The sequence below is a fragment of the Nanorana parkeri genome, unplaced genomic scaffold (genome assembly GCF_000935625.1).
Source record: "Nanorana parkeri isolate BGI_ZX_2015 unplaced genomic scaffold, ASM93562v1 scaffold961, whole genome shotgun sequence".
Lineage (NCBI taxonomy): Eukaryota > Metazoa > Chordata > Amphibia > Anura > Dicroglossidae > Nanorana > Nanorana parkeri.
In genome coordinates, this window is record NW_017307229.1 from 247,510 (window position 1) to 268,126 (window position 20,617).

General features: G+C 38.6%; 1 protein-coding gene across 1 annotated transcript in view; it reads right to left on the minus strand.

Annotated features, from left to right (window-relative positions):
• AGAP2 (ArfGAP with GTPase domain, ankyrin repeat and PH domain 2) overlaps positions 1-20,617 on the minus strand; it is a 159,097-nt gene that overhangs the window by 61,511 nt on the left and 76,969 nt on the right. Inside the window, exon 3 of the mRNA XM_018566600.1 lies at positions 20,124-20,211. Within this exon, the coding sequence (XP_018422102.1) occupies positions 20,124-20,211 (88 nt within the window). The remainder of the gene's footprint in view (positions 1-20,123; positions 20,212-20,617) is intronic.

Consider the following 20,617-nt stretch of genomic DNA (forward strand, 5'->3'; position numbering starts at 1 on the left):
TGGGATGGCTCCATTAAAGGCGATGGACAAATTATTTTACTAGCCACCCCATGTGACAATTTTTAGCAGCTTGCGGGGTGGCTCCAGCAGGAAAGATGACAAAATCTCCTCTACAACCCTTGCTTTCCTTTTTTATTTGAACAAAGAAGCAGTTATTTCACTCCAAAATAAGTACTGCCATGTGATGTATGTTTAAGTTTTATTTGAATTAAACATTTGTTTTTTGAGTTATTTTTACTTTTGATAACATGTGGTCGCAACAGTGCCAATCTTTGGCCACAGACAAAGCATGCGAATTGCTGGCTGTCATGTCTACAGGTAGCTTCACAGGCTGTCTGCTTGCCCCACCCGCCGATCTCACAGTGCAATGTGGTGCAGTGTGGTGCGGTGAGTTGTGGAGCGAGGAAGGGATGGTCACATGACAGGGTATAATCAAGCCAAAAAAAGTACAATAACATTACAACTTGATCTATGTCACTAGTTTACAGTATTCTAATTGCCTTGCATAGAGATGAAAAGATATTACAAGATTTACTGATCTTAAAGCAGAGCTAAGCCTTAACTAGGTGACATTTAGTTTGCTAAAATACTGTTTATCATAAAAAATTGTGATTTTTTTTTTTTTTAAACAAAATACTGTTTTCACATGTTTTTTTAATCTTTTTTTGCATCTCATCACTGCTGATGTCTTTTACCCTCTTTCAGTCACTTTCTGTCTACATGCACTCACTACAACGTCAGCTGCACATCATTGCTCTAGACTGGCTGGCTGATAAGTGATGCCAGTGAAATGTGCAGCATATCAGCAAAGCCACTTTTAGGTAGGGTATGCATGGTTCAAACTTCATATGAAAGTAGTCATTTTGGGAACGCTAGTTCGAATATCTATTAGTATAGTGCAATGGACAGGCAAAAACGACAATGTTCCCAGAAAATGTTAGAAGAAACATGTTGGAAAATTTCTCTCAGTCAAACTAATTTCTAACAGTGAATGTGGTTTTCGTTGGAAACGCTATTCATTCCAAAATAGAATGTTAAATAAAAGTGAAAATTAAATTAAATTTTGAACGACAATCGGCAAGTTTCTAATGCCAGAATCAAATGTTCGGATAGTATTTTTTGTACAAACGTTTGTGCAAAAATCTACCCATGTATACCCTACTTTAGTCTTAATGAGAGGCATGTATGTCACGCTGACAATGAAAGAAACAGTTGCCATCCCATAACAGGAAGTGCCTGAACAAGGGCGTTCAAGGCAGTATCACTAGGTATTATTTTAATGAAAGCAGCAGATTTAAAAAGACTGAACACAACTTTTGAAATTACATTAACATATTTCAACTAATATAACATTTTTAGTGATCTGGTTTAGATATACAGTACATTAATATGTATATCGATGCTGGAATTGACTTCTAAGTCACATCTAATTCTTCTAGATTTTGGTGGTCATGACTACACACTATACAGTATAATTATACAATCCAGCAACAACTGTAGTGTAAGGGCCTGCAGAAATAGAAACATTGAATAAAAATTTAATTGAGTGTCTAGGTTTTGTCCTTGTAGTCGTCCTTTAGCTTTGCTAGATTTAAAGGATATTGTACAGATGTTTTACCATCAGACTTTAATATGTATGGTAGCAGTCAAGGTACAGTTTTAAGACTAAGGATAAAAACTGGGTTGGTCAACTGGTGTGTAATTTTTTTTCTTTCATATTTGTAGTTTCAAAATGACACTAAACTCAGTAGTTAAACCTTAAAAATACATTCAAGTACCTTAACTATTAACAATAATGTCGCTTATTTGTGTATCACTCAGCTGTAGATCCTCAAATCATCTCTGAATTGGTGCCGACACTGCCCTGCCTTCTGGAGGGTGGCTACTTTTGTTCCTCATGGTCCCTGTCTGTGTTGTAAAGCAGCCACCGCTCCAAGATCATTCCCGTGATCTACTACAATCTCACGTTATAGGTTTAGTTTACTAATTTGCATTGAGATTGTAGTCCATCACGGGAGTGAGCTTCGAGCGGTGGCTACTTTACAACACAGACAGGGACCATGAGGAACAAAAGTAGCCACCCTCCAGAAGGAAGGACAGTGTCAGCACCAATTCAGAGATGCCTTGAGGATCTACAGCCAAGTGATACACAAATATGATACAATACATTCAAATACTCTATTAACAAAAATGTTTTATAGGGATTTTACAACCAGTATTAAAGTTTTGCCATATTTCATATACATATTATAGGGGGCTCAATACATTTGCAGATAAAGCAAAAAAAAAATCTTGATATGTATACCTGTACAGTGACACCACATGCTAAGTGGGAGAGCAAATTGCAGCTTAGTATGGCTATGACAGAAATGTGGGATTATGTTCTTGGAAACAATTATTGTCATGTGTGTGATATTCTGCTTTGAAGCTGAGCCACAACTACTCTAATAAAGTTATATTAATATTCCTGATGTCCAGTTGTGTTCTGAGATGCATTTATTACCGGTGAATTTCAAGGCTTTGTATTTGAAATCACTTGCAGTTTACCCCATAGACAGCATGGCAGTGGGGGAATGTCTATGGCCATTGTATACAGAAGTCCCAGTGACCTAGTACATTGCAGCCCCTCTCTCATTAACAGCTACCATACATTTACATATTATGTAGAAGATGGTACTGATTGGGTGCGACATGTTTTCTTAAATCTCTCCACTAGCTGTGTGCCTGCAGTCACACACATTTTAAACAGAAACTGAAGCCAGGGGGAAAAGCATTAACCCAATGCACTGCATTTTATTGATGGTTACATTTCAGCTTTAAATACCTAAAGAATAGCCCCTTCCCATTAGCAATCTGTATTTAAACATTGCTGAGCACGATTCTCCATGTTTAGAATATGTTACTAAATGTCACCCCTTTGACAGCTACAAAATGACAGTATGTTTGGCTGCTAGTTGTGAAACCTGACTGTCACCAAGAGCTTTGGTTTCCACTAGGGATGCACTGATACCGGTATTTTGCTACCGAGTACGAGTACCTATAATTTTTTTTCAGTACTTGCCGATATCAATTATCGAGTAACGGAAGTCCCATTCAGGAAGCGTATAATCACTCGCCACCTGGCTTCCTGATTAGCCGGGAAGCCGGGCAGCGTGTAAAGACTCGCCACCTGGCTTCCCGATTAACAAGAAAGTCTGTCCCCTCTTACCTTGGTATGTCCAGCCTGTCGCCCCCGGGGCCTCTCCAGCCAGAATGCAGCCTTCCTCCCGTACCTAGCTGGAGCCATCTGGCCAGCCAATCAGGAAGCCGGGTGCCGTGTAATGACGCGACGCCCTGCTTTCTGATTGGCCGGGAGGCCAGCTCTATGCTCCCTCGTCGTGAGATGACGAGGGATCATGAAGCCAGCTTCCCGGACAATTAAGAATGCCGGGCGCTGTGTCATTACACGGCGCCCGGCTTCCTGATTGGCCAGCTTCCCGACCAATCAGGAAGCCTGCCCGTCATTACACGCTGCCTGCCTTCTTGATACAGGAAGTATCCAGCTAGGCATTGGAGCATTTGGGCCAGTATTAGTACTCGTCCAAATACTCAGGTATCGGCAACGATATCGATACTAGTATCGGTGCAGCCCTAGTTTCCACTAATGAGGGGGACTTATTCAAAGGGTTTCCCAATCTTGTGATCACCATGTGAACTATGACATAATGATCTCATGCAAGCCAAAGGCTTTAAATCAGAAACAAATGGTTTCCAGTTAGATAGGCCACTGCAGCCCGTAGATGGATGGAAGTGTACCTCTATTTAATGCTGTAATTGTTAGGTGCAATATTAGTTTTAGAAATAACTAATATTTAATTAAAATATATATCATTTTTTAATTTTGCCTACTAGTGAGCTTTTAATTAAAAAAAACAGAGCAGGGTTTTTATTAAGTGTACCAAATAAAATCGTTATATTCCCTTACAAAATGTTCAAATTATATACACTGTTCACCTCCAACATGATAAAAACAGTTCCATACTAACAATATGCTTATTTTAACATTTATATCATTGCATCTAGTAGAAGGGAATTCTAGCTAAAATGTGCATACAGTGAAAGGTTAACCACTGCAGTTTAATTTATGTATTAAAAAATCAAAATGTTCTTCATAACCTGATTAACCTTGAACACGTTACCTGTTGCAGTTTGTGGAATACAGAGTCATTGGGGGAAAAAATCAAGATAAATAGGTTGCTCTGTCACATCAGAGCATACATTGAAGTATAAACGACAAACACATTTGCCAAAGCTAAAGTCAAAGCAGACAAAATGTGCACTACATCAAAGTTTACCATGTCTCCAGGTATATCAAACCTGAAGATTAACATTTCAGAAAACTTAGACCAAAGACTGAACATGCTTCATTTTATTACTGGAACAGCAGTACTGTGCTAACCATTCATTGTATTAGTTATCCCACCTATATAAGATTTATAAATAAAACTGCAAACTATAATGACGATTTGCACAGTGCAGTAGGAACCACTCAGAATGGATATGTTTAGTTGAATACAGTTAACACTATGATATTGGTTGTTACATGTTACAGAACTGACTTCACCATTGCACTTTCTACTGCTCACTGAATAAGACCATCCACTTTATATGTGTGAGAAGACACATATAAAGTGCATATATGGCCAAGTATTTTTTATGTTTTGGAAAGAGTAGGAAAGATTTTAAACCCTACATGTTTATTTTTCATGTATTACTTTCTGTCCTCGAGGTGCAACAGGAAGTGAGAAGAAATCTCTACAAAGTGAGGGGAATTCCCCCTTTAGACAGCTGTAAACAGAACATATATCCAAACTAGAAGATTTCCTCAACTCTCATTCTGGTGACAGCTATAAAATGTTGGATTTCCCTTCACTTTCTTTCCTGATGACTATGGTCACTAGCATAAATAGAGAGGGTGAATCTTACCAGCTGAGATACTGACAGCAATACAAACTTGGCAAGAATTCTAATCCTTTCCCAATTTAAACAAACTAAAAAATATTTTGGCTATATATACACTTTAATACATATCTACTACATTCCACTAATAATGCATTCAGGCCGATAGGACTCATACAAGTACCTTTGTGAAGGTGTCAGCAGAAGAAATATATCCTTCGGTCTGACTGCTTCCTAGCATCTTCCAGAGCTTAGTTTAGTCATTTTCAAACACAGCTCTGTGACTATTGCGATTTAAAAAAAGCGCCGATGACTCAGGAGATGGTCATGGATGGAATGTATAGCTACAGCCAAAACTGTGGAATTTGTGTTAAACTGCTCCAGAGAATGAAGGACAGGCAGAAAGTAGATTCTTTCTGGTTTCCTCTCTGGGACTTGGCTAGGTAGAGTGGGAATGGACTCCATGGCCACCATTCTTGCTGGGTTTCCCCCTTAGATGGAAAAAGGCTATTCAGAGAAAGAGATGGCTAACTAGAAGTCTATTAGGCGAGTTGTTTTCGTACTGAATTTTCTCCTTTGAGGGAAAATGTTTGTGGTGTCTTGTGGACCAATAAAGGGGCACTGAAAAGCCCTGAAACAGACAAATGTAATGTAGCCTACCTCTATCAGTGGTTATTAGTTTGTTGCAAACAGCCCTTGATAAACTCTGAAAGATTTGCTGCTGCTGCTACAAATATCTGCTACAAAATTGATGGAGTGACATTGCCCTAATATTGTGATTGAGTCAACCTGCATGTGCCCACTAAATATGAGTGCTACATGGAAGGATGTGTAAACATGAACTAGAAATCAGAATATATGCTTATAAACTTCTGCTTAGACAAATGGCACACAAAAAGGCACAGTAATATCTGCTAACTCTATTTAATTACTATTCCATTTATCAATGGCAAATCCATTAACATATTTAAAAACACTGATTAAAAGTGCAGTTGCAAGACCACAGAGAACCTAGCTGCACTGTAAATACAAAGTGTTACAGCCTTCCTTCCTGAAGAAATTCCTTGTCTAAAAGGATGTCTAAAAGAATGTTCAGTAATCACCTTCAAATTTTTAATTAAGCATTTTTCACAACTGTAATCACAAAGACAATTAAGCACCACAGAGGAAACTGTGTGAAGCTCATCTGGAAACTGCTTACGGCCCAGTGATAGTGTTATGCCTCTATGTGAGCAACAATTTTATTAATTTGCTCTGATTTCTGTCACAGTAACATTCATGGGAATGGCTAACTGGAGAAATGACACTGGGCATGAAAGAGTAAAGATCGATTCATGGATTAGTGCACTAAAATATATCAGACAATTTTTTGTTTTTTTATTGAAAATAAGGTTAAAAAGATGCATGGCAACTGTATAATGCACATAATGCCCTCCAAAATGACGAATCTAAATCCAAGTATGTGTTACGTAGGCCCAAACATTTAAAAAAGTACATAAATAAAACTGATCTACAGCCATTATAGGTTTCCTTTAAAACAAAGTATTTACATCTACAAATTCCATAACAAATCCAAAAAAATTAAAGTTTAATGTTCACTTTAGGATGGTGATTATTCCCATGTAGTTTCCTCATGCCATTATTGCCAACTGTGAATCCAGATTTTACAGTTGATATGCTGAGCATTACACAGCCATTTATTCCAGCTTATGTACAGAGGTTTCAGGCTATGTGCCTATCATTAGTGCAAGGTATGAAAAACATTTCATTTTGTGGACTAAAAAGAAAAAATACATTCTATAGGAGGTAATTATGAAAATAATATATTTTAAAGAAAGGAGGATTTGGTGAATGCTCGGTGATTGGCACGTCTGATCATTTTATAGCTCAAGTAAACTTAGGACGCAGTGGGTAAGGACACAGCTTACCAAGGCTCCCAATGACACCCATATTGCACCAGCACAAGCAAGGTAAAGTGACAGTGGTACACCTCCACACATGATGTCTGGAAAGAGGAGACCATAGCACAAACCCCAGCACAATCCAGAAGTCCACACAGGATGCCTTTTATGCAGAGAGGCATTCAGAATCCCAGGCTGTTTCCAAGATGGCTCTAAACACTTGGCCTCTGCACCTGCTCCTTCTACGCTGACATCAACCTGAGTCCACAGCATAAGGCAAGCGCCTGCAGCTCTGCAATCAAAACTCAGTCCCTAGAGCTCTCGTTTAGCCACCTCAGATTTAAATGACCTGAAACATGGCTGGGACATTAAAACTTATACCAACTAAGATTGATTTTGAGGGCAGTATATCCATAGGGTGGAGACTGATAAGCTCAAAACTGAAACTACACAACTTGGGCATAGATTAGAAGCCTTGGAAGCTAAATATGTTAAAGTATTTTACTCACTGAGGCTGCAAAAGGAGAAATCATACAGGCAAGATGTAAAAACTGAATCTATTGTTACAAGTTGATGAATATAAAAACAGGGCAGGAGGCATAATATACGTATAAAATATATATTGTACCCCCTCCCCGAGCGTATGCAACCTCAGGTCTGGATCCCAATGCTTACTGACATTTTCATGCAGGTGGCGATGAGGCCCCTTAACACATAGAAATTGTCAGGGTTCATAGGACCCCGCAAAACTCCAATTAGTATAATGACAAGGATAATGAACATCCGTAAATAAGATAAATTAATGGGTGCTGAAACTATAATAGGGGATTCCTCACAATACCCCAAAAATGACATAATTAATGAATCAATCAGCTAGTTTTCAAATACTTGCATTTATTATAATTCAAGATACAGAAAAAGCATACCCAGTACAAATAGATGTGTACTTGATATTTCACCCACCAGCCTGCTAAGACATGCAATACTATCTAATATACCAGAGGGGGTAAGTCCAAAATTTGGCCAAAAAGTGGATACATCAGGTTTATACATAAAACGTAACACAATACCAGCAACAATATAACAGAGAGTTGGAACACCCTGAAGGCAAGTGGGGGGATGTAATAAAATCTTTTGGGGTGAAGACCCCTTTATCAAGTAAAATCCCATGTACTACTCTGAAAGTTGGCCACTGCCTTCTGGGCAATCATCTTGCATCCCCTGATATATTCTTAATTAAAGAGGATTCAGCAAGGGTTTTTGGGCCCTGGTAGGGCTACTCAGTGTTCCCCATTAGGTCATGCTCCTTTAGATGGAGCTTACCCTCCTGCAGAGTGGGTCTCCCTATGCTTTATGGGGAATGACCCCACCTGTAGAAGACCTTATAGTTTTGTTGTAATTGGTTACATTAGATCTTTGTTCATTTTTGTTTATATGTTGTTGGTTTTTGTGGACTTATACTCGAACTAAGGATTTAAACATTATAGCTCATATTGTACTTGATTGTACATTGTACATTGTAATTGACATACAGGGGGTGATTTACTAACCTAAACACACACACGCACCAGGTGCGTGTGCATTTTTACACAGCAAAACGTATTTATCAACCAAACATGAGCAACGTGTCACATTTTCACGCGTTATGGCGCGTTTTTATGTATTTACGTACGCGTGCGTCATGTAGCATGCGCCATAGGCTACACACCGCTCTAATAGTGGCATGCAAGTCTCTAAAAGCATATTTCCACTAATGCCATATATGGAAAAATCATGCACATGATGCATATATAATGCTGCTTCACAGTTTAGACAAAAATGGTTAGCTCATGCATTTACATTCCTGCATTCATCAATGCAAGCAACACAACGTAGAGCTAATTTACACAACATCACCTTGCAATTCATGCAGGGCTTTGCACAACACACCTGCTGGGTGTGTACACACTACAAAGGTGTCTAGATTCCACCAATAGATCATGCTGGGAGGGAACACACTACAGAGGTGTATACTTGTTTGTGGCGTGTTTATAAGGTTAGTAAATCAACCCCACAATGTTAGAGGTTTTCACTCACTGAGTAAGAGGAACAAACGTATAACAGACATCATGGGAATGTCTCCACTTGCAGTAATGCTCCAAGACATGCATTTCACTTTCTCTTCTGCACCTAAATTACCCACTTGCCTGTACAAACACTGGTACCTCCGTAATTCACCAACCACTGTGGCAATACATCCCAAGTACCATTTATAATAAAAGCCCAAATTTCTGAACATCAGTGCGGATTTGTTTTGATTAAATGCCTAATCAACTGGCAAAGGTACACCTTTGCAACCTTATAAACTCCTAATTCTCAATCAGAACAAGATTTTGTCTTTTTATCTGATGGTGCTTTAGGATAGCATATGCTGAACTGGTCCAAAATGAACTTTTATTCCATCTAAGCAATTTAGGGTATAGTATTACTTTTTTTTTTTAAACAAGCAAAACCTCCTCAGAGGTTGTATTGGATGAATAAAGTTTTGTCTTCTGCTACTATGGCTAAACATTCAAAAGTTTTCCGATCATGAGAGCACCAACATATACCAACTTATGCCAAGATATGCAAATCTATCCTTAGCAATGTTCAGTTAGGTTTAGTTACGATAAGTTATGGTTACATGGTTATGGTTTGCCTATCTATTTGTTTTGTAACCCAAATATGTATCTTCATCTGCACTAAGATGTCTACAATATGTTGACCATATCTGCTTCAAAGTATCAACTTAAATGGCACCTGAGCCTCTAAGGATTTATAAAAAGACTTGAGCACAAACAGAAGGACTATGCAGTACAAACAATGTGTGTACTCTTATGCCTGTTACACTATATCAGTTCCAAACTGTTACGTTTTCTAAGTCTATGAAACTAATAAAATGTTGAAGAAAAAATTAAATTTCCAATATGACTGGCAGCTAATCTAAAAAACTGCAAGCATTTTTCTCTAATATTTTATTGACAGACATCAGACAGGAACATTAATAACGTAATGTGTTCGGATTATGAAAGACTTACAAAGAATACAGGCGCTTAATACACATTAAAAGTATTCATAACCCTAAAACTTTCATTTTCTGAAACTCAAATGAGTCATTTTCTGTTAGAGAGACAACAGAGACTACCGTACATCTCTTCAATGTCTCTTCAAGATCAATGTAATCTATACAATTAATGCTGTCAAGTGTCTTCTTGTAATAATTATTCTTTAATTAGACCAATATATGAAGGCATTGTAGCAACATTTGACAAGTTTGACAGCTTAGCATCCTGACATTGAAATAGTTTCATGCTTTCACCCCTTACTCCACCATTGTTCAGTGGAAGTATGTAAACCCTGTGTAAGCTGCAGGTCACATACTGGAGCTTACATAGGGCTGAACACTCTTTCCAACCCATATGACCAAGTGCTTGGTGCCTGAACAGCCATTATGGCCACACAATAAGAATCTGGTAAGGGGCATGGACAAGTGAATATAAGACTTTGGGAGGTGCTTTGTAGGCTCACGAAAAATATAACTGTTTAAAAGTACAATGATCCTTTCAATACCCATTTTACTTTGCTTATCGTAAAGTACAATTTTAAATACCAGCTTGATGTTAGTTACATTAAATTGTCAAAAAAAAATTCTCTCCTTCTCTTAAATAAATGAAAAAATATACATAACTTTCTGTAATATACTGTATTCCACACAGTATATAACCCTAAACAGGACTATTAAATGTAAGTATATATTGAGTTTATAGTGTCTGTATCAATTAACCACATAAAAAGACCTTTACTTTCATTGTCTGATCTGCTATACAAAAAAGGGATAGCTGGAATCTAATTAATTTCTATGGGAAATACTAAAACCTTTCTTTGAAAAACATTTACATGAGAAGCCAATTATTATGAAAAATGCACAAGTTTTAAATTGAATCAAAGGTAGCTATGTTGTAATAAGCTGCTTGTTCTTATTCTAACAGCAAAAAAAAAAAAAAAAAGCTTGTCACAAATCTGAACAATTTTAGCTGATAATATGATGAAAAAAATGAATAAGCAGAGGTAAGCCACGGTGAATACTGTATAACAAAACAATCAGTAGATCCAGAGATATTGTCAGTTGCTTCCTTATTGGGCCTTTAATGTGATCGGCATCCTCACTGAGACATAGGAAGGCTTGGCAGGTAAAAATAAAAGGAACAACATAAAAGGAACAACAATAAAAGGAACAACATAAATCAATCTTTTATCATTGTACTTTTGTAGCATTTATTTACTTGGCTACTTCTAAATATGCTAAATATATGTTATTTTTTGTATTCTTTACATTTCACCAATTAATTTACCTTAACTCATGGAGCAATGACTACTTTTTCAGTCTTTTCCCTGTAAGAATAACATTCTGAAGATTATTTGAAAATGCTTTGTCAGCCATTTCACTTTATTCCTTATAAGAGAATTATGGGGTAACCTTTTTATCCTATAGTTCGCCTCAGGGTCACGGGAGGACATATACTAACGTCCCCCTGTGACCCACAACTCAGTATATAACGGGCTATTGCCGACAATACTGTCAAGATGCACCCAGCTGGCTGATTGACAGCGGGCTCTGCCTATATAGAGGCAGAGCCAGCTGTGCCCACACCCTCCCTTGTCCATTCCTCTAGTCAGCGCTGGAGGATCAGGGGGGAATCCTAGCAGGGAGCGGAGACCGAAAGTCACCGGTAAGTGAGCGATCGACGGTGTGCTTTCGCTCACTTCCGGATCAATAGAGCCGACGTGTGACAGTTTCAATGTCACATGTTGGCTCTAACTATGGGTAAGAGTGTAATTAACTCCCCATAGTTCTCCTTTAAGCAGATACATTGCTTTATAGCTTGACACAATACTGACATCACACTAATATGTACAAAAATTACTACATATCACAATATAAAATGGTTATTTGTCATATTATAAAAAAGATAAAAACAGAACAAAAACCAAACTTAATGCTGAACTCCAAACATTTTTTTACTTTTAATTAACTAGGAAAGTTACCGTATTTTTCCGTGTATAAGACGCTACTTTTTCATAAAAATCTTTATCTAAAAATAGACGTGCGTCTTATACACGGGGCCGCGGTTTTGAAAGTGCTGATACAACTGCAAACTAGCCTCACGGATTGCAGAGACAAGATAACAGTTCTCCTCCAGTCATAAATCTTTTTAACCTGACGTGAGCTGTTGCTGGGGAGATCGTGTAGGCAGTGCCCAGAGCGGTAATGTCGGAGTATTCTGTGACCATAAAAATGTCAGAAAGTGAAAAACAACCTGTAAACTCTCTAAACTCATGGTATGGTGTCAAACAAGAGGTGATTGTAAAGTCCTTCAAGAAATGTGGAATCAGCAATGCCATGGACGGAACTGAGGATGATCTTGTATATATAGACAGTGACTCAGCAGACAGCAGTGATGCAGCAGAAGTTGAAGAAACTGATATGTTTGAAGCTAAAAGTGATGAAGAAACCAGTGATGCAACAGAGGCTGAATAAAGTGATTGGCTCAGAGGTAAGTGTGATGCATAATATCATTTAAAATATTGATTTCTGAATTTTGGGTAAGAAAAGTTGGGGGCGTCTTATACATGGGGGCGTCTTATAGACGGAAAAATACGGTATCTCTAATGCTGGATACACCACATCCAGGTGGTTGCTGGGGATTGTAAAAATGTTAGTTGTATTCATGCCAGATACTACTGGCAGCTTTGATCTTACAGATGCTGCTGTTGAGAGTTCTGGTGTACAGTGATGTAGGGAGTCACTCACTTCCCCTTTCCTTTCCTCTAATCCATTCATAAAACATGCATAAAAACATAAGAACGGTGCCTTCTCTCTGCATTTGATTTTTTGAGACCTCTACCAAGCGCTGTCTGGTTGGAAAATACATATTTTACCATTGATAAAACGGCAGGACTAATTAAAAGTAAAAAAAAGTTTGTTTCTTTTCCTGGAGTTCAGATTTAAAGTATATTTCAACTTTTACAGCCAAAAGCCAGATGGAACAACACCTATTTTAGATATCTCTAACATGTTCCCATTCACATAGCATAAGCTAAATAAATATTTAAAACATGCTTCTTGGAATCTAAATTACTTTTAATTGGGTTAGGGTTTCTTAAGGGTTAAACTATCTACTGGCTTCTCTTTCTGTTGCAATGTTAGGAGGGGTTGTGAGGGTGAAGGGCTTCTCCGTGTATGTTAATTTAGTTAATGAAAGAAACACAATCCTCAAATTTCAGTCCTAAGTCTTTCTATAAGGACAGATCACTGTAAAGAAAAAGGTAAGAAACGTTTGGGAAAAAAAAATTCAGTATGCTGAGAAAAGATACACATTACAAATTGCATGGGTAGTTTATGGAGGCTACCAACTCAATTTATTGCATCAGACTAGGGGTGAGCTTCAGGCACATGCAGAGGGGATAATATAGGGTTTTTAGCATCACCCCTTTCTCAAAAGTGTTCTGTTAAATCCAGAGATATTGAAATATGTATGTGTGAACCTTAATGATGATTGATTTTCTATATTTTAATCTATCCAAGTTTGGAGATTCAGTTTTTTACTGTACTGCTGATTTTGAGTTTACAATTGGTAATCAATCAGTAAGCCTGACAGGCAGACCTAAGTATAGTTGAAACAGTTGTTGGGAATGCCCAAAGAAGACTTGGCCTTTAAAATGAGTTTGAAGAATAAACCACATTACTCAGGACATAGACTATGATGCCCAAAATGGGATAGAAGGAGAACACATGACTCAGCTACTAAGAGTATGGCACTCCCTTATGCTAATCAGAAAGACTTTTAAGGTAAACATCACATAGGTTATTTTAAAGTAAAAGCATGGATAAAAGGATGAGGGATGATCCTTCAAGGGACACTCATTCACACATTCACACACGCACACACACTCACACTCATTCCCTACAGATCCACACACACACGCACAGCATCACAAAGACACGCCCACACCCCCACACTCACATTGAATAGACAGACACCTGTTAGGACTATTTTTACTTACTACCTAGCCACGTTTCTTAAGCATCTTATAGATTTCTGCTGTAAGATATACTATATTTTGTAATCATCAAGCATCTTATAGACTCATTCTGTAAGATATACCATATCCTGTAATCATTTGCAACTTTTAAATTAAACACATTATGAACTTTATGCAACAACGACAACAATCATCTATTATTGAACTTTTCCCATCCTATGCTTCGAGAAAAGGAATATGACATAAAAAAATCATATTTCGTGTCATTTTCTTACATTAATGGCGAGCCACCCACACCGCAGTTTCCGTAATTACATTGGTGAACTAGCCACTCCGCAATTTTTCTTACATGTTCATAGCGGGTATACTGTAGCTTTGATCCAGAAACACCAGCTTTTGAGTATGTCTGTCAGACCATTGTGTTGCACTGTCAAATTCCAACCTGTTGATTTGCTAATGGGGGTAGTGACATCAGCATCACAACTCTCTGTTGAAGCAGACTAAGAAAAGGTGTGTTGTCAGGCCTGGAGGGCAAAGTTCCATGATCTTTGCTCTTCAACCGTTCCTGGATGGCCATGGAAATACCCAGCTATGAACGCTTTTGTTATGTCATTTTAAGGGGAACGTTAGGCTGTCTCTTAGATATACATGTTAATTAGAACAACTTCATTAAAACAATCGTCAATATTCTTTGATTAGTTTGCAGTTGACTAAGTATAGTGGGCATGTCCCCCAGGGCAATGCCCAGCTACATATGCACTTTGTTTGATTTTGGGGGTTCAGAATGTCGTTTTTCACAGAAAAACCCAAGTAGACAGGGAAATATAATTTACTGACAAATGGTAGGTTTTTGTCTTAAATGTTACTTTTACTTGTGTACATCCTAGAGACGTGCAACTTCATAGTCAGCTTTAGGGCATCCCCCAAGCATAACATTTAAAGGAATTTAGCATTGTACATTTTTCACTTTAAGCATTATTAAAGAGCTGCTCCCCGCTGAACCGAATTTGTAATTTTTTTATTTTGTTTTTACATTGGTACATGTCTGGAGAGAATTGATTTTAAACATTTGGCTCCCATTGATTTCAATGGGGTTTGGATTAACATTCGAGTTTTGGCGCAGTTCGATGAATGTCCCCCTGAACCCAGCTATGTTCAGCTCATCACTACAGATACTTTTTAGAATTGATTGGTAACTAGAGATCATGCAGACTGCTTAGTAAAGAGCAGTTTTTATTCATGGCAAGAAAGAGGGTTTTAAAAAACCAAAAAAATTAATATCGTAATGCTGACATGTTCCGTAATGATTTAGGTCAATAGTGAATTTTACCAACAGATTTATTTTAGAGTGTATTTCCACTTTTTCAGCCGAATTGGGATAACTCCTTTTTTTTTTGTTACCCATTCACATAGTGTAATTCAAAATTAAAATTGTCGCTTACAATTTTACTTGCTCTTTGCTAAAAACTCAAAAACTGATGTTTTTTTCCTTTGCTATGCAATGTTAAGGAGGGGGGTGCTGTGGAGTTATTGTTTACCATAATTAACCCTGTCCTTTTTAGTTATCAGTTGTATACTAGATTTAAACACTGTCTGTTCTAAAAAAGGGTTAAGATCTAGAAGCTTGGCTTCTGCATTGTATGTGGATGATGGAGTTCGATTGGCATTTGCCATTGAACACCAGAAATGGCAAGTCCGCCACTGGCGCCCTGTGCTTCTCATAGATGAGAGCAGGTTAACCCTGAGCACATGTGACAGACATGAAGGGGTCTGGAGAAGCTGTGGAGAACGTTATGCTGCCTGTAACATCGTTCAGCATGACCGGTTTGGTGGTGGGTCAGTGATGGGCTGGGAAGGCATATCCATGGAGGGACGCACAGACCTCCACAGGCTAGACAATGGCACCCCGGCTGTCATTAGGTATCATGATAAAATCCTTGGCCCCATTGTCAGACCCTACGCTGGTGCAGTGGCTCCTGGGTTTCTCCTGGTGCATGACAATGCCCGGCCTCATGTGGTGAGAGTATGCAGCCAGTTCCTTGAGGGTGAAGGAATTGATAGCATTGAATGGCTCCCACGCTCACCTGACCTGAATCCAAAAGAACACCTCTGGGACATTATGTCTCGGTCCATCCGATGCCACCAAGTTGCACCTCAGTCAGGAGCTCAGGGATGCCCTGGTCCAGATCTGGGAGGAGATACCCCAGGACACCATCCGTGGTCTCATTAGGAGCATGCCCCGACGTTGTCAGGCATCCATACAAGCATGTGGGGGCCATACAAACTACTGAGTACCATTTTGAGTTGCTGCAATGAAATTTCAGCAAAATGGACTAGCCTGCTGCATCATTTGTTGACTTTGATTTTTGGGATGTCTTTGAATTCAGCCCTCTGTAGGTTGATAATTTTTCATTTCCATCAAACGATGTGGCATCCTTTCTTTCCTAACACATTACCCAGTCCAGTATACAGTAGATATCCAGCGTGATATTTTTCCCCATTGAGATCTGATGTGTTTTCAAAGTGTTCCTTTAATGTTTTTGAGCAATTTATAAGGAACACTCTTCATATATTTTTGGAGATATCTCTGCCAAGGTCACAGGCAGTATTACAAACTTGGCAGTGAATCAAAGTCTGCTTCAATCCACTAAACACTGTTTGGGGTGGATTATCCTTAATGAACAGGCCATAATACCCTGTTTCCCCGAAAATAAGACCTACCCCGAAAATAAGACCTAGTACTATTTTTGGGAATTGCTAAAATATAAGACCTACCCCGAAAATAAGACCTAGTTTTGACCATTCCCAGGGCCGATGGTGGCATAAGGGGGAACTTGAAAAAAGGCGGGAGAGAATCAGCGGTGCCAATGAAGCCAGCGCTAGAGGGAGTGAGGCGGCAGCGGAGGGAGCAAAGGCGCATAAGCCGATGCTTCCTCTATAGCCCCGGCTCCTGTCACAGGCGGAGTGATACCAAATGCACTCCGCCTCTGAGGAATCGATAGCAAAAGCGTGCTTCGCTCATCCTGGTCAGCGATTGGTTAACAAACTGCTCTTGGAAAGGTACGGCACCCCTGATTGCCCTGATCACCATATTTTTTTACATGAATACATGTAGACTGTTGTACATGAATAAGTGTGAATTGCTGTATAATTTAAAAAAATAAGAACTACCCCGAAAATAAGACCGTGTGTGTTTTTTTTGAGCCAAAAAAAAATATAAGACAGTGTCTTATTTTCGGGGAAACACGGTATGAGCAGCATCTGCTGTACTTCAGAACACAAATGCTTAGGAATGTATGCATTTTCTGAAATAAAGTTTAGATATCATCAAATGGCACAAGACTTATCCTGTATGAAGGTTTTTGCAGGAAGTGTAGCCTACGCAGTTGTAATTAATTCACTTAAAATGCCTTGCTTCTTAATGTTTGGAGCAATAGATGTTCTTTTGTGGTTTAAAAAAAAAGGATTTTTTCCTGCTGACAATATACAATGCTTTCTGCCACTTTAAGCATCAGCACATAAAGCACACAGCAGAGTGAGTGAGTGGGTGGCTTATGTAAAAAGGGAGAAATGACTGAACTAGACAGCAAAGATTTCTGTTCCTCAAGAAAGCTAGATTTTCCTGTGCAAGTCTACATGTACGGCATATCTAAAAGAGGACTGCACTCAAGAGATCTGAGTGGAGGAAGGTTTGGTGCCTGGCAGGTCTGATAGACTAAGCTCCATATTGGCAGACTGCATTGAACAGCCTGGGTTCATCTTTTTCCCAGCTCCTCCTGCTTCTGGTTAAATGTATCAAAAGCTAAACGTTGTTCTTAGGTTTTTTTTTATATATACTAGGGAATGGTTAATTTGGAAATAATTTTCCTTAACTTTCTTTCTCAAAAACAGAACATAAAAGGAAAGAATATTTCTCCAAAATTAGGAGAGATCCCCTCTAAGACAGTTGTCAGTATACCAGGTGTCTTCACTTGTAGATTTCCCTTTACATCCTGCTCCAATAACAGTGGTAAATCTTTGGATTTCCCATCACATTCTGTCCCAGGGACCATGGTCACCAAAGCAAACAGAGAGAATGAGTCTCCCCAGCAGCTACAAAGACAGCAATTTAAAAAAAGGCAGAGCTTCAATCCTTTACCTGGTGTTAGATATGTTTTAAAGTATATGTAACCCTTAAATTTCTATTTCAGTATGTTTGGCATCATGCCTCATCGCATACAGTTTTCTTCAGCAAATCATTTTTGGTGAATCTGCTGCTTAGTTTCTCACCTAGACACCCATGGTGCCAAACATACTGAAAAATAGATTTAGGGTTTACATACACCTAAAATGTTGGATCCATTGCACCTCTGACACCAAGAGAGACACGTACACCTGATTAGCTTAGATGCCAGTCACTTTGCAAAACTTGAACAGGGTTTCTTTTATGGCCTAGCTTCTGTACCCCCTATCCCCTGTACAGTCTATAATGGCTCATAACTCCTTTGTAAATCAGCTCCTTAGGGACCAAGTTATTAGTGGTTTCTTGGTTATACTTTTCTATGGCAGGATAGCTAAGAAGGTTCACATCTCCTAAGTGGGGACAGCCACATGTGCTTCCTCAGAGTTGAGTTAATAAGCAGTTCCTCAATTATCCAACATCCTAGCAGATGTCTCCCAGAAAGGGAGACCTTTCAACACTAAACCACTATTGACAAAAGTTCAAATGAGAGAACCCTCTGGAAATGTTGGTCCCAAATACTGTCCCAGAGATACGAACTGGGGAGGTGATAAACTCCTCAATGATCAACTGGGCTGATAAATTTTCATGTGAACATTTGTACGAAAGTCTACCAGTTTATGGCCAGCTTCAGAAAAAGGTAAGAAATACCGGTATATTTTTTAAATTTTTCAGTATGCTGTGAAAATATACAAATTACAAACATAAATTGCATGGTTAGTTTATGGAGGCTACCAACTCAATGTATTGCATCAGTCTAACTGCTCCTTCATATTACAAAAACACTAATTGTAGTAGCACCCCTACAACAGTAAACATTTAGGTGAGATCCAACATATATTTTGTATGGTAACCTGTAACTCTAAAAACAAAATCATCAAGAAAACAACACTGTGGAGAATTAAACCGACTGATGCAAAGTGAATCAGGAGCCTGTCAGGTACAACTGAGATTTATTCATCAATGAACTGGCAACATTTCCATTTGACTTAGCATCACTTGCCCCATCATGTATTGTAAACTGACAGTAACTTGTCTATAAAATGTTTGCACATATTTGGCACTATTTCTCATTAAATTTGCACTACTTTTACTTAGGGACATGGACAAGTCAAAACATTTTTTTCCCCTTAGCTTTGGATAGAATAGGGCAGGATTAAAGCTCTTCAAACACAGAGAAAAAATCCTAACAGGTGATTTAATCACTCTATATCCTATCCAAATCTAAAAGTGATAAGTAGATTACACGTATCATTACACAATGATCATTAAAAAATTACTAGCAACAATCATTCTGAAGTCTCCTCATGTCCATCTGACATCAGCTCTTCTTGATTTGAAATTTCACAGGTGGTACAGGGTCAGTGTCTACAGCAACATCTGCTATCTTTAATAATACAGTTATGGATATGCATTATCTTCACATGCGCACGGACCTTCTATGTTTAACTAGCCTCAACAACCCACCAATGGGACTCCTTCCACCTCCATGCATCATAGCAACCATGTGGGTTGCTATGGTTAATATTACACCCCTGCATTCATATACTCTATGAGAATAAGGCTATGCATACGTGTATAGATTTCTCCATCTATGCTACAGCCAGCACCCATGGTTGTCTGAATACCCAAACATTGACTGCATGTGATTGGATGCAGTCAATGTTTGGCACACAGTTTTCCACCCAACTCCTTCAATTTTTCAGTTGAATTTTGCTGAGTCGGGGGGTGATGCCAGGGTCACCCACAGCTTGAATGTTAGCTAATTTCCTGTTGAATTTGAGCAGTGTATGGCACTCATTCATTTATCTTTGAATAAAATTCTAGTTTACAAAGGTTTACCAGCAAGCATATACCTGCCTAAATAGCCAACTAAATTAGTGGAAGGTTTTTCATTTATAAGATTCACTTGTAACCTTTTGGGCTATTTGCAATGAAGACTTGTTTTCTGATCCAGAGACCAATAAGTAAAATACCACTAAAATGTATACAGGTATACTTACTTTCTGGTGCCTCTAATGCCAGATAGGATCCAGTAACAAATCGGTGAACCAGAGAAGATTTTGCACTTTTGACATTACCCAGAACTCCCTAAGGGAAGGAGGGAGACAAAAATTAGTTTTTTTATATAATTTATGGTAACAATGAATAGATCATCCACAATAATGTATTCTATGAAGGAGTATTGGTATGGTTCAACAGAAAAGTAGAAAAAGCTAGAAGGGCACAAAAGAGAGTACAATTATTTATTCAAATACATATTTTCCAAGTGGCTCTGTCACAAAAAAAAAATGATAGAAGGTATAAAGTGCAGGCATTCGTAGGTGCCTGCACATACCCACAGCAAATCTCATTGCCATCTGCTAAGGCCAAATGCTGGGCTGTTCTGAACGACCAAAGGTTCAGCAAGTCCTAGTAGTGTGGGAACTTGCCCACCCCTCATAGAAATTTGTATGAGCCAATGAGGCAGCACATCACAGTACTTAGCATGGAGAGT